General features: G+C 38.7%; 1 protein-coding gene across 1 annotated transcript in view; it reads right to left on the minus strand.

Annotated features, from left to right (window-relative positions):
• The window catches only part of LOC139720640 (uncharacterized), a 31363-nt gene extending 16010 nt beyond the window's left edge, over window positions 1-15353 (minus strand). Inside the window, exons 1-10 of the mRNA XM_071631997.1 lie at window positions 15163-15353; window positions 13517-13581; window positions 8374-8577; window positions 7374-7553; window positions 5851-6024; window positions 4910-5082; window positions 3202-3359; window positions 2271-2449; window positions 1761-1808; window positions 908-1097 (exon numbers count right to left, since the gene is read on the minus strand). Coding sequence (XP_071488098.1) covers window positions 908-1097; window positions 1761-1808; window positions 2271-2449; window positions 3202-3359; window positions 4910-5082; window positions 5851-6024; window positions 7374-7553; window positions 8374-8577; window positions 13517-13581; window positions 15163-15353 — 1562 coding nt within the window. The remainder of the gene's footprint in view (window positions 1-907; window positions 1098-1760; window positions 1809-2270; window positions 2450-3201; window positions 3360-4909; window positions 5083-5850; window positions 6025-7373; window positions 7554-8373; window positions 8578-13516; window positions 13582-15162) is intronic.
• Window positions 15354-16125: the final 772 nt, after the last annotated feature.

Raw genomic sequence — 16125 nt, forward strand, 5'->3', positions numbered from 1 at the left:
TTTTTCTATAATGCGCACATTTCCGCATGTTAGTTTTTTATCTTTTAATCTGAGATATTTTGATCTTTCAAAAAAAGTATTCCGCTGAAGCGTGTTCCAGCGTGTTTTTAAACTATTTGCTGTCAAAATTGTCAGTTTTACGCTGCATTTTCATTCGCTGCTCCAATTCAAGGTACACAAATTCATTGTTGCCATCACATTGAAAGAGAGAGCGAATTGCAGGAGGGGCAAGTATTTCTAGATGTGAGAGCGCTAGTCCCGATTATTGATGCTCTCTTTTGTCAAAGCACCTGGTTTCCACCTGTAGTTGAACGCATAACTTCTCGGCGGTGCCGCGCATGACTTCAAAGGAGAGCAGTAGTTGTCTCTCCTTCTCTAGCACCTCTCTGGTCCCACCTCACATCCAACAGGCGGACTGCATGGAAGACCAGCTATAGTGTAGCTGAATATCGGCAATCCAGTCATCAAATGATAGAAAAATGAAACAAAAATACATAAATCGCTGAGAATGTGTTTGTCTCTTCAAGCGTTTCAATCGCTACAACTCCTACATTTCTCGTGTATCCCTTCCTTTTATTCATGCTTATGATTTCATAATCTTGAAAATTTGTGGGACATGACCTGCAGTCTTCAATAAAACTGCATAGTTCTCCCATAAACTCCCATAAACCATTAACCATATAGTACATGTATTATGTACACTACGCGCAGATATTGCTCTTCAATATTTCATTGACGTGCTAACATTATACTACTATACATCCATAGTACAACTGTAGTACTTGAATTGAATTGAAATTGTCGATAATATACCTCTTCGGTCATTGTAGTAATTTATATTATTCACCAGCTAGGATTTGTTTCGGTTTTATATGCGAGTATGAGTATTCTTCTAGTCTTAACAAACCTCGAAAGGGTGAGGATAAAGTCGTTTTCATTCTGGTCCATGACGCTGACAAGATCTCCGTAGTCATTGAGGGAGCGACAGTTAGCCATCGCCGTGCTGTAATCCACGGTGCTCTCAACCAGGCGATAGCAGGCGTTCCCATTTTGGCTCCATCCACTGTCACATACCGCTGTGTTGTCCGTACCGTCGTCTTTAAATGAAAGTGCACAAAGTATGAATTATCTGTAACTTTGAAGAGTATTTGATACTTTTATAGGTGTACTTTCCACACGGCGGTAAGTTAGATACAGTCCTTATGTGATCTTTGTTAAACGTTGTTTAGAAATACAGAATGTTATATTTTGTTGAGCTTTATCTAAACATTAACAACTGAATGCTGTTATGACAGCGTATTTATGTGAAGAGAGCAGGTGCTCATTTATAGCTTGCACGATATCTCTCATAATGATATAGAATGCAACGCTTTCTTTCCCAACTGAAAATGCAATATCGTTTGATTCACTTATTTAATTCAAAGGCAATATTGTGTCGTGACTATTGAAATTAGGGTAAAGAGAAGAACACATATGGTAACATCTCTATGCAACCATAGATAATGAATGGAATTCGGTTTCATATCATGCTTTTCTACTTCATTTATTGGTATCCCTTGCTTTTCTCATCAAAGCAAATCCCTTAAGGCAGCCTTAACCTAAAACGTATGTTAAGCACACTCTCGAGGAGATTAACAGCTAGCTGGTCTTTGACCACGACAAAGGCCAAATAGTGTCGCAATTTATTTGACATAAGAAGGCATTACTTAAAGAGTAAGATCGTAAGATGAAATCACTCCGGCATCAGCCTTATTACTTACCGTAGTATTTGTAGAAAATCGCGAATACTTCTGGAAATCCACGACTCCCTTTCATAAGAAAAAAAAATTATATGAATCATGTATATATATTTGACATTGGGTAGTAGCAGGTTACATACGGTTAATCAATACACAAAGTAATAAGGACTACTCTATATTATACTTGGTACTTTTTACATGTACAATGTGCCTGACATTTAATGATAGTGAAAAATGCAGAGAAAAAGTCAATGGGATGAACTCGAAAATACGATCACTTGCATAGTAGTTAGTCAAACAAAATTATGTCCCGTGTTGATCGTCATGTCCGTGATCATTCTTTCATGATTATGATGATTGGCGGTTTGCGGGCAAATGAAATGTAGCAATGATACAGGCAATGGTATAAGGCATTTATTACCATAACTTGAGGAAAAATACATAATGGACTTTCACAGAACGTAGCAATGTCTTCATTACAGTTTATTAGCTGAGTGTGCGACAGTGCAATCAAAAGAAGAAGTCATTTACCTGACTCCCATCTAACATACGCTGTCGAAGCGCTGTATATGAAAAACGGTGTGGAGTAATAATTATCCCAGTTACAGCCCCAGTTGCTTCCGTGGTCGACGACTACCACCCAGCCGGTGTCGACGCTGCATCCACCGTAGGCCCGATTCATGTAGAAGCGGCGATTTCCACCAGAAGCACTTTTGAATATGAAACAAGCATAACAAATGAAAAACAAATGTGCTCGGTGTGTCAGCCATGTCAGTAGACAATGCTTGATAAAGACAGGTTCAGTGCTATATAAACATGGCTGATCGGGTTATGTTTGTTATTACAATGTGTGTTATTCAGATGGTTTATTTCGAAACACACAAATTCAGTATAGGCCTGCATAGGTGTTCGTTATTCCGAAAATGCGTAGATTAAGGTTAATCCGAACATTTTATTCTATAACGAAGGTTCGTTAACCCGAAAATGAAAAAGGAACAAAACGAAATGCACACTAATTAAATAACCTCATTCCTTTTTTTTCGGATGAACGAACCTTCAGAATAACGAAACCTTTTTTCTTTCATTTAAATGTATATTGTCGCTACATGATTTCTCGAATTTTTTTCTTACCATGTGGTAACTTTATTTTTCATGCAATTACCAGATTCTCTATTTTAGTATAACTTTTGTTTATTGTATTGAAAACAAAAAAGGTGACATAAATTAAAATTGAATTTGAACGAATTGAAAATAATATCATGAGGGAATTTTCATTCGAGTGTTAAGCCCTTCGATCATGATTTATACAGTGTTTGTTAGTCCATGTCAACAGCTGTCTGCATTCGGAATTAAAAGTACATTTGGACAGCCTTGTTTACTCATCAAAACGACACCAATACGAAGTCATTACGACGTCACAGCAAGGACCATTACCGTGTAAGTATGCGCCCTAATGTCTTACCCCTCCATAGACTCGAAGTTCTTTGACTCTGACCAAATGTCGGTGTAAGGTGCGTAGGTGAGGTAGGCCGTGGCGTACCAACTCGTGCGACTCGTGCCCGACGTAGTGAAGGTTAAACTCATCATCTCCACTCCGCTAGAGTAGAAGGCAAACTTTACCTAGTGTGACGAAAACAAAATTGGAAAGGGGGCCATCAGCGGCTGTAAATGAGTTCACTCTCGCTCCTTTCCCCTCTCTATCTGTCTCTTTACCGTGCACAGTTATACACACAGACACACAGACACACACCCGCACATATATCTATTTAGGTATTCCTGGTTTCTATTGCAAAGTGTGTATTGTTTTCTCGATATATGATTATGCGAATATATACATTATTTTGAAATATATTTCATGATTAGTATTTTTTTCTTCAAAATTCCTCAATAGCATGAATTGGCAAAGACATACTTTGTCTTATGTACTGTTTTTGGTGATGGAAATTGAATGAAATTGAATTGGAAATTGAAAAAAAAAATGTTTATAAAATAGTTAAGTATATGACTGTGTTTCATACATGCGTATATGATAGTTAAATACATAATAGTTCATATATGTATATATATATATATATATATATATATATATATATATTTATATGCACATACATACACATTGGCTTGCAAAGCACACATCTACATAACATAGTGCAAAAGGAATGATCATCAGTGCGATTTATGTCCAACATTTTGACATTGAATATGCTTTAAAAATAGCTGCTGAAAACTGCTAATCCACTAGTGGCGAACCTATGGAGTAAAATGGAGTCAAAAGGGCCTGAGCTTTCGATCCCAGCAGAAGAATCTTCGTCGGAGGCAAAATGGCAAACAGGCAGGGAAAGCAATCACATGTAAGGACTTCACACAACAAGAACAGTCAGGGACAGGCTAGGGACACAGAACAAAGAAAACAAAAGGACAGTGTGGCAGGTCATGGGCAAGGAGCCCAACAGGTAAAGGGAGGGGGATTAGAGCAGGAGGGTGGACAGACAAAAGGCAGAGGAATGTCAATAATGATCCTGAGGACCATGGGGGGGGGGCAACCACTGAGGGAAAAGGATGGATAGGAAGGCAACATCAAACAAGATAAGGAACAACAGAAGGATAAAGAAAGGAAAAGAGTGAAATAGCAGTAGCAAGGGGAAGGGGGGGGGTGGGGCTGAGCAACAGCGATCCCTAATAAGGTATACCAAGAAGAGGCAACAAAATGAAAGTGAGAGTCAACCAACAATTGCAAGTAATCAAACATATCAAAGTATATATACACAATGATGATAATAATAATTACAACAATGATGATAATAATGTTGATAAAAGAAATTAAAATAATAATAAATTAAGCACAATGGAAAAGGGATCGTAGGGACACAAAATCCAAGGGAGAGAAAATGTATATGTAGTATAGGCAAGCATAAATGGGCATGGCAAGCACAAGTACATATAAACACGAACAAAAACAAGACTAGTGTGTGTGTGTATGTGTAGGTGGAAAAAGGCTGTCTAAAAGAGACTGACAAGAAAAAAAAAATTAATCGGAAATAAAGGGTCTGCAATTGGAAAAAGGGCATAGAAAAAAAAAACAAAATTAGAATTAAAATAGAAAGATTGGAATAGAAATATAGATGATTATGCTTTATCTAATGGCCGATAGAATAGACACACCCACTGACCTCTTCGATACTGTTAGTGTCATAGCTATTTGCCGCTGAACTCTTGTACGACTCCGACGTGTCCGTGAGCACGTGCGCAGTGGACGAGCCGTCGTTGTACGTACTCGACCCGGTGTACAGGTTGTACGCATTCAGGGACGATCCACGGTATGTCTTGAAAACGATCTGCCAATCTGTGGTGTCAGAGACAGAACGAACAGCGAACTTTGCGTTTGAATTAAAGCACGACGCTTTTTAGCTCTTCATATTATACAGCAAAGTTCTGGATATTTTCTATCTATATCTTCAAAACAAAGGGCAACATCGCATGTCCACGCAACACTGTGTAGCAAAGAACTGGGGGGGGGGGGGGGGGGAGGGGTGATAAAAATCTAATATGATCGACTGTTCGAGTGTGTATAATGGGGTAACCTTCCGAAACTAAAGAGAATTACGTCCCCTATATACAATCATGCAAATCTAGAAACATTTTCAAGTAGCCTTACACTTTCCTTTAAAATCAACTTAGTCACAGTTTGTATTTTGCCATCAAGTATTCGTAGCTCATGTCTGCTTTTTTTCCTTTTGCGTCCTACGTTGTATACTAAAGTGTTCATGTCCATTATTGTACTTGTATGAAAAAGTGTATGTCCATATTGTTTTCTTGAAGTATTGATACATGTATTATTCTGAGATGTGTCGCCAACAGGTATGATAAGCGCTCACTCATGATCCCCACCCCCACCTGCTGTGGACCATTGTTTAAAATTCGAGACACTAAATCTGGCCGCAATCAAAAGGAACGCACACATACACATACACGGGGGCACAGTCACACGCTCATACATACACACACATGAATACATAATTATCATGTATATACATTATGTATACGATATATTAGCATCTTTTTATTATATATATATATATATATATATATATATATATATATATACTCTTACCATCGATGGGGTCGTTTTCATCGGAGCCACACTCGGAGTAGCTGGAATAATAGCACTCGTTTGGGTAGACCGATCCGCAGTGAGTACCTCCGGTGAAACAGCAGGCACAATCCTTACGGGTCGAATCAAACGGGCAGGCACACCCCGTCTTGGTAGCAGTGTATTGGATCAGGGCTGGAAGGAGTGAGTGAAGGAATGGATTCGTCATGAATAGTGTGTTTGTTTGTTTGTTTGTTTGTTTGTTTGTTTGTTTGTTTGTTTGTTTGTTTGTTTGTTTGTCTTCGATGGCAATTCCAATAGGGAAACTCTGAGAGGGAATCTCGATAGTCTTATACTTCTGTGTAATTATTATTATGGCATTCAGCAATTTCTTTCTTTTGCGGTGGTGACATTGTTTTAAATCTGTATTAACCTGAAGTGCAATATCAGGTAATTCCATCACGGAGCCAGATTTTGGTATTTGCTATTGTATATGATGCAAATACGAGATGAATAAGTTTGTTGCATGATATTACATCTTCGGTCTGCTCCCCTTACATGGGACTTCGTAATCCTGTAGAATTTTAACGTGATGAAATCATAATGACAATAATGATAATGTTACTACTAGGGCTACTACTACAACAACAACTACTACTACTGCTACCACTACTACTACTTCTACTACTACTGTAAAATGATGATAAGAATAAGAACAGTAATAGTAGTAGTAGTAGTAGTAGTGGTAGTAGTAGTAGTATAGTAGTAGTAGTCAGTGGTAGTAGTATGGTAGCAGCAGTAGTAGAAGTAGACTATTTTGATTATTTTGGTATTCATAATGTTAGTAATAATAATGATAATGATATAATAGAAAATAGGATGTAATTTTCAAAATGGAGAAACCAATAAAGGGGTGTAGATCACACGCTAACTCTCAGATCCCCCCCCCCCCCCCTGCCTAACTGATGTCCCGAAGAGGGGGAAAAAAGAAGATAAGTGCATTCGTCGTCAACTTCTTCCCGGGATATTCAAAACCTAGTTGAATAATCCACTTTTAAAATCAGACATTTTCAGATGGAATGGAAGTTATTCATCCAGACAGAATCAGGCGCCACTTCTGATGAGTAAACCCCTCCCTATTCGGGGTCATCCCACTATAGACCGACATCCACGAGTCATACAGTCCACGAGTTCGACATTGAAAACAGGTCCATGAGTCCTACAGCTCACGAGTCATACAGCCCATGAGTTCGACACTATAGGCAAATAGAGCCCATGAGTTCGACACTAGGTAAAATCAGTCCACGAGTTCAACAAATATAGCACGGAGCTTAATGTATCGGTCTCGTGGACCTTGTTAGCTTAATATCGAACTAATGGGCTGTATGACTCGTGAGCTGTATAACTCATGGACTGTATGACTCGTGAGCTGCATAACTCATGGGCTGTATGACTTGTGAGCTGTATGACTCGTGGGCTGTATGACTCATGGGTATCGGTCTCGTGACGTGCACCCCCTATTCGCCGGGCGCATTGCTTCTTACCTTTGCATACGCTGACCATGGAGGTACTACACGGATAATCGTCCCACGTTCCGCTGGAGTACATCCCGCCGCAATTCGTTTGGTAGTTGCCATTCGGCTCGCCTCCGTTCCAGTTGGTGTAAGTACTCGTACTACCATCGTACCACTTCCACGTACCATCCACGTCGATATCACTAAAACCTAGCAATGACATTTGGTGTATTAAATTTCGCTGTTTCACACTAAATTGTTGTCTTATGATGGCATTCTGCGTATTTCATTTCAGTATTCCCCACTTGGTTATTGGCTGCGCACACATCAAATCTCCAAAGTATCCACAAGGCAGTGACACTGCTGCATTCTAAATGTCCCCTGTATAAAACTACATCAAAGTGAAGGTAAGACTATTAAAAGAAATATTTTACAAGTGTTCTATAAAGCAAGGAAAGGTCCCAACTCACAAACAAAGGAGGCCAGTTTTAATTACTCTGGCTATGACCGATCAAGGGGATATGATTGGTAAACTTGAAAAATCAATTCTTAACTTTTGTTGTTGTTTTTTGCCAGATACTTAAGAAATCACTGCATGAAATGTTAAAGAGCATACAATATTCTAAGAGCAAAGCTTATTTCATGAAAATCGGTTTTGAAATGGCTGAGATATCCATCAACAAAGCAAAACAACGCGATCTAAATAATGGTGCATATGGTTCCACCTTTTGTTAGGATTGTTTTGTTTTGGATATCTCAGCCATATTATTTCAAAACCGATTTTCATCAAATAAACTTTGAGTTGCTCTTAGAACTCTATGCTATTCCATATTTCATAAGAGGACGCCTGGTTTCTCAATATCTTAAAAATAATCATTTTCAACAAACGTTGGAAACTTGAAGCCCCATCTCAACCGAAATTGTACCATATCCCCTTAAGCCAACGCACATACCCCCCCCCCCCACACACACATATACAAAATAACATGCATTTCAATATAGACAGCTTCAGTGATACACATAATTTTACCGATATGTGCCTTGGAGTAGCCACTCATGACGTTTCTGACATGATTGTTGACTCCGCTGTCTGCTATGCTGGCCAGGTTCCCGCCCTGTGTCTCGCACCAGCTCTGTGCATCCTCCCAGTTCAGACTGTTGCTGTTGAGGTAGTAGCATGCAGTGCCGTACTTCTGCCAGTTTCTGCGGCACTGCGAAGCGCCGTTGACGTAATCTTCAGTTAAGGGGAAACAATGTTAAAGGTATTGTTTATACCACTGGGGGCCATGATTTAAAAGATATTCGAGATATCACATGTGATGCATGTATAGGTCAGTTGTATCACAAAACACCCTATTATATAGAAATTTTCGCAATAAAGCCTAAAAATGTAAGGAGATATCATTACGTTTTACACTAAACCATAACTGTAGATGGTTCACTCTTAAAACATCCGAGTCAGAACTGACCCGGAACTGGGTCCGTTAGGGTCACACACCGTTCCGGGTCAGAAATGACAAGGAATTGGGTCAGATATGACCCATTCAGAGTCATGAATTGGGTCAGGGTGATCCCATTCGGGGTCTTCATGACCAAATTCCATGATATTTTTTACCCGGTGTGTGACCCCAACGGACCCAGTTCCGGGTCAGTTCTGACTCGGATGTTTTAAGAGTGTACAAACGTTTTTGTTATAACTAGGAATATTGTTCAGATTTTGAATATTTAACAATACTTAAATTGATTATACTGTTTCAAATTTCCACATTGGTTGTTTCTATGCCTAACTACTATTTTAGAACTATTTTGAAGCACTAAAGCTGGGTTTCTGTTTCATATGCAAATGCTAAGTGATGCCTTTAACATTGTTGAAGAATGATGTTTCATTTTTGTTTCTTTCTTCCTTTGTTTCAAAGATGTGCTACATGTTAATTATATATATATATATATATATATATATATATATACATATATATATATAACGATATGGCTAAATACACAAGCAGTTATAATTATGAACGCACGGTATCATGTTTATTTTTAATTTTCATAGGTATGAATTGTCATAAATCAGATTAAAAATTAGTCGAATTAAATTCTCACCAAAAAAAATGAAATATTTTAAACAACTTTGCAGGAACCTATCAAGTTTAGAAGCGACATGTTATTGTTTCAATCACTTCCATTAGAGCATTTATTAACATATGACGACAGAGGATTGACGCAAGGAATTAATTTTCAGAAACGTGTTCTTACTTTACACACGTTTGCAGAAAGTGTATCAACATTTTTCTTTTAATTCTATATTGTTGCCAGGTGAGTATTCTCTGTCATTTATCATGACACGCATAAACTGAAGCTGGGTGACTGAGATATTTCGGGGTTTTTTAAAGCTTTTTAGAGTGCCTCAAAATTCGCTAAAACTGTTAATAAAACTAAAGCAATTGATACACTAGATATAAATGTTGTCTTTCACACGCACTGTAAACGGCTAACAGGATAAAAATCGGATCAGTTATTTGAATACACGCGTCTTAAAGGTGGGGCTACTTACTTGCATATCCCAAAATGAAGAGGAGTGCTCCTGCAAATACAATTAGAGAGACAATTGATTAATTGTTATTATCAATCTTTTTGTATATTATAATAATTTATTTTTGATAACATGAGAACTTTTAAATCTACAACGTGTTCATTTTCCCCTTGATATGTACAGAATATCACTACAAAACAACAAATACATGTACTAGTAAATACGTATCGACGTATCGTGCCGCCCAAATCAACTTGTGGTTAATGCATCATCGACAAAAGTCAAATGTCCAAAAGATGTCAGCAACAGCAATAGTGTGCTAATTAACATGTATTGAAGTAACTCATCGCTCCGTTGGACAACGCACTCGAGGATGCTCCTTCATCGAAAAAAAAAGAAGAAGAAGGATGTGTGCCAAAACAGAAATACATAAAAGCTTACCTATGACATGCATTGTCCGACCATTTAGATGAATAAATGGTTAAACGGTGTTTTTCTCTAAACAGATTCTGCAAGGAGTTGCCGGAAATGGAATTCCGCCTGGTGCCAAAAGTCCAGATTAGGAACCCCGTACGCTTGATTCTGGATCACCCGAATTTTGGTTCTTTCTACGCAGGGGTTGAGAGATAACTGGAGGGATTATACTCCTCGACCCCCTATTGTTTGTGGAAGTCTTCTTGCCCCCAACCGGTCCGCCAATCGAAATATTGAACCTTTTCCCCTGTCAAACTTCATAGGCATTTACTTACAGTCTTTGAAAGTCACCAATGCGCAACTCATTTTGACCAGGTAATCGATCGGGGTAACCAATAGCATCTTTCAGCTTTATTGAGCTATACCAGCAGCAGCTGAATGTGTATGATTTGTTGTTTTTATTAAGGGGCGGGTGTATTCGTGTGTGTGTGTGGGGGGGGGGGTCGTTTATCGCTTTATTTCCGAAAGGGGGTGCCTCAAGTGAACGAGGAGGGGGGTTCAAGTGTTGGTGGACTCACCCCCTCCCACACGCACTCGCACACCGCAAGCCTTCCGATGTAGGCCTAGTGCTTCAAGCTGAGTGACACCTTCCGCTGATATTTGGCGCCAGAGTACTCATATCAGGGAGGTGGGAAGAGATCTTCCCACCTCATATTATAGCTATGTTCGTCTGTCGCCTCTGCGGCGCTGGAGTAAAGAAGCTGTCATTTCCTTGAGCAAGTACTATAGTAATAGGGCCTATACAGTGAGACAGAGAGATAAGATTAAAAAACATACACGCATATACCACCTTCATCATTTTGTTTGCGTTTATTTCAATTCTTTCAATGATTCAAAAGTTCTATTCACAATGAAACAATTACACACAAATATAATTGACTGCATTCTACTCATTAATGTAATTGCTTGATCACATAAACGCACGCATACAAAGAAACAATTTTATTGAATAAAGGAAAGCCATAACACCAATATCTTGACTAACACTTAACGTCTTGATTAAACTTGATCAAAATAAATGCATTTTTTCAACATTACTCTACCCTCTTGTCTCTTTACGATTTTGCTTGTGATAAAGCTTGTTGTGTGTGTTTGTGTGTGTGTGTGTGTGTGTGTGTGTGTGTGTGTATGTGTGTGTGATTACCAACCAAATTGGTCTGCGATGGGTCTGCGCTTCACTTGGGGGGGGGGGGGGTTCCCGTGGTCGGTTGTCGGTCGGATATAATACATGTAATGTCTTATTTACCCAGGGTAGCCTCTTCAGTTTTGTCACTACTCTACTAGAGGGCCCCCCATTATCATTACCCTATGGCACTGCCAGGTACCCATTTATACACCTGGGTCGAGAGGGACATGGTGGGTAAAAACATCTTGTCCGAGGACGTAAGCACTATGGGCGAGAATCGAACTCGGGTCTTCCGACGCGGAGTCGGGAGTCTAGGTAATCCAATATACCACAGCGCCCCGGATGTATACATGTTCAGCAGGGAGTGGATTTTATTCCACGACGAAGAAGTCTATGATATCTGTGATAGCTATCATATAATATATAATAGCTATCACAGATATCATTTTCAATGATATTATCATTGAAAATGCTACCGTGGACGACCATGTTTTGCATGACAGAAATGTATGACCGACCGCCACCCATAAAATCCGCCACCCATAAAATATTAATCGACTGCAGCCTGGCAACTCCGAATTGCCGTTACATCCACACAATAATTACTTTTGTAGACCATAAACCCCCAATCACAGTCGACTGATATGAATACTAGTAAGATATATATATTTTTTTTCAGCTGAAGACTTATCCTGTTAACAAGAGTTATCCCTTAAACATACAAAGGAGGGACCTTCTCTTCTACCCTACAACTACACTGATGTACCGTTGTTCACAACGTATCACACATGCATGAGAATTATCATTGAACAGTAACTATTGGAGACAAAATATTTATTTCAAACTTCATACTCCTCTAAATTAACAATATTTCGAGTGGATTTTAGCTTGTTTGTTTGTTTGTTTGTTTTTAGATGACCATCATGTATACGACTACTCACAAAATTGAGCATCTATGTCTGCATCATACCTTGAATACAAGCAAAGAGGAAATTACATTAACATATACTCAGTGAAAACTCTTAATGTTAACAGGAAGTTACTCATATCTATAATAGAACTTACACTCAAAGAGTGAATCTTCTTACAAGTAACGGTGCTTATATGAGCAGTGCGGTGTATATCCACAAGGGCTACTGAACCATCAGCTAGTGTCTTGGTATACTGAAACAATACTGAGAATATCCTACAGTACTAATCATACTGTATGTAATAAATAATAGTAATAATACTGGAGGATACATCCACAGACGAAATGAGTCAAGGTGTTTAAGAAAGTATAGAAGTGCATTGATATCATGTCTGGAATAAATTAGTCGGATACAAAACCTGATATTTACATTAGTGCTTTGTATCTATCACCCTGATAGTTTGTGATAAAATTAATGTATTTTACACCGCATAGAATGGAACAGAATTAACAGCATAGATAGAATCATATTCAAACATCGCAAGATCAACCCATCTCTGTGTACATGGTGTATATACCCCAAGGTAATCAACATGACATATACAATGACATCAAATAACACACATCTGCTAATCCTAATCGTAAGGTTATATGACTATGCAGCATTTAGTTCTGAGAGTATCTATAATAATCCAAAACCATATCAGAGCTGGTAAAACTCAGAAATAAAGAAAGTAAAGTTCACCTAAGTCGAAAAATGGCTAAGTCGAAGAAGAAAAAAATCCATCCCGGATGGACATAAACATGGCTTTGCTTTGCCGGGTGTAAGTCGATATTCACATAAGTGGAAGGATTTTCGCTAGTACCCTTGGATTCTACTGATAAGAGAAAAGTATATAGATAGGGGCAATTTGTCAATCAGTTGCAAAGAAAAAAAAAAGACGTTGACTGTATCTTGAACGTTCTACCTTAACCAGTAAAATATCACTTTCCTTCTCGAGAAATGTTACTCTTTTTTTATAATGATGACAAATGTAGACAAAGGAAATTTGACCAGAAATGCATATAATTCATAAGTGGAAAATTTAGCAAAAAAAAAATGGGATTTCATCGGGATTCGAACCCGAGACCTCCGGATTGTGCTAGCTCGGTGCTCTGACACAAGACTTGGGTGCAGGAGGTGGGTATGATGCACCTAGATCACAGGACACATTAAAATCCTTATCATAGAAGTCGGAAATGTAACAAAGAAGACACAGGACTTGTCTGCAACAGAGCTCTGCTCACGTCGGCTGGTGAGTTTCAGACGGACAGAGCGCCACTAACCATCCGAGACATGTCCAGTCTTTTGTTCCATCAAGTTTTGTCATGCAACCCCCCCCCCCCCCAACTAAAACCAACAAAAAACACAGACACATTGTTTCAAAATGGAACCAACTTATTATGATCAGCTGAATCTTTTTGAGAGACAGAATTAGAGGGATACATCATAATTCGATAGTCACAATTAACTCATCTTTGGAATACATCTTCAAAGTATATCTTATAATTGATTCTCTAATAATGTACGATAAGATAAGATGCGGTTGACGGTGCGATAAGTGCTCAGCACTTATTTTTCATTTTCATTTGAAGAAACAACACACGTAAAACATTAATGTGCAACATAATCACTACATGCCATGTCTGGCAAACTTCATCAGGCGGCAGATATTTAACGCGCTTAAGACTCATCTTATATTTCCCGATGTGATCATGAGTAGCTATAGGATCAAGGTAGACTTCTCTCTATTGAGAATATTTTGTAATTAATATTTCCTTTTCAGCCTAATATCATTCTCAGCCTCATATCCCATTTAGCCTGATATCCATTTTGAGCCTGATATCCCTATTAAGCCTTATTGTATCCTTTTCAGCCTAATATCCCTTTTCAGAATGAATATCCCTTTCATTCGATTGGCAATGATTAGTCGTCGTTGATAACAAATTTGCAAGTTCTGTTTACATTAATATATTTCATAGTCAGCAACGTTGAAATTCATTATTAACGACGTCATTTCGTAATAAAATTTTGAAAAAAGCAAATAAAACCAAGCCAAAGCAAACCAAATATCACTATACACAAATCTTGACTATAAAAACGTTTTCCTTTCATGTGGGCTGTTTACAAGTATTTTTGATGATCATGAAATATTACTCATGAAAACTATAAAAACATATACACAAACACATGATCTATGACTGACGTACAGCAAACATTATCATAAGGAATTTTAGCATTTTAAAACATATTCTGGCAAGAAATGCACATGTATGACATTATCTTTAACAACGACAAACAATGTATTCAGCAAACCAGCAATGACATGATCATCTATAAATGCAGCACTACAAAGCAGATGTTGCAGGACTTCTGCATAGTGAAACAACTTTGCCAACAAACAAGAAACATACTCATCAAGTTCATGTTTTGATCGCCTCTGGAATACACTGCTACCAGAAACGAAAATGCACTTACCACAGAAAGGTATAGGCTTACCGAGAATGTATCGGACGACGACATAAATTTGTCGTCGGCAATAATTGTCCCAATTCTTTGCTCTCATTGACAAATTTTGATTTCTGATGAAGAATCCACACGACTCTCATCACACACAAAGAAACAAGTATTAGAATCGGTACGGTGTAAACCTTCTGGTCAATTACTGCATCATGGGGGTACAGTAAAGAGACTGCAAGAAGGAAAATGAGGAAGGAAACCACCACCACGACCAACACCATCACCGCCTTCGGAATAGGTGGTTGGTGTTGGAGCCATCCCCAGCGCGGGAGAACACGGGCGGCGAAGGCTTCCAGTTGGCTCCAGTCCTCCGTATCCATCTCCATTTTCTTATCCAGTCGGCCGCAGATAATGGCGAGGGAGCAGAGCTTGAAGACTGTCGGCTGTACGGTGCGAAAGTGAGCCATCCTCGTCTCTTTCAGCTGGGGATTATGCCCAGAACGATCCTTACAGTTGAACTGCCCCTTGAAGTCATGGGCAATCACAGCAACTTTGGATTTTCCTATACAGATTATGTCGAAAAGAAAAGAAAAAAATCCCGCGTAACATTATGAACATGACGAAAATGGGATTCATCAGAATAATTACGTAACGGGACGCAGTTAAATGCGATTACAATGACGCTAACAATTAATTGACACATAAAGTAAATACATCTTTCTTTTTTCATGTCTGCACAAAGAATACCTTCATTGTAATCATCTTTGCCCAATCTATACTGTCATGAACAACTGAAAATGTGTCATCTACACTCGACCATCCCAAAGTTGGCCAGTGAGTTAAAGCTAATCTGCATCTCTAGATTTGTATAATTTAGATTAGAAGTGAAACAAAGTACAGTATAGGAATCCTACCAAAATTCTTAGCTGCGTGACGTAGGAATTCATTGTAGAGGGCATCCGGAACATCTGTGATGGAGAAACGGCGATTGTGGATGGTGTGGCAGAGAATTAGCCCATCAATCTCATCAGCTGGTAACTGGTAGTTGTCCAAGTTTTTGTTAGGCAGATCAATGAACCTAAATCGTAGACCACGAATTTCTCTGTTCAATTTTGAAAGGAGACCGTTGATACTAGATTTCCCGGATGATGTACACACTCCTAAAGTCGACATGATGTTATCTCCTTCAGAATGTTCAGGTAGCTAGATCCCTGTGAGGATATCATAAAGCAAAAACGA

The sequence above is a fragment of the Diadema antillarum genome, unplaced genomic scaffold (genome assembly GCF_040938485.1).
Source record: "Diadema antillarum isolate AM-2024a unplaced genomic scaffold, OU_Dant_1.0 scf00000131, whole genome shotgun sequence".
NCBI lineage: Eukaryota > Metazoa > Echinodermata > Echinoidea > Diadematoida > Diadematidae > Diadema > Diadema antillarum.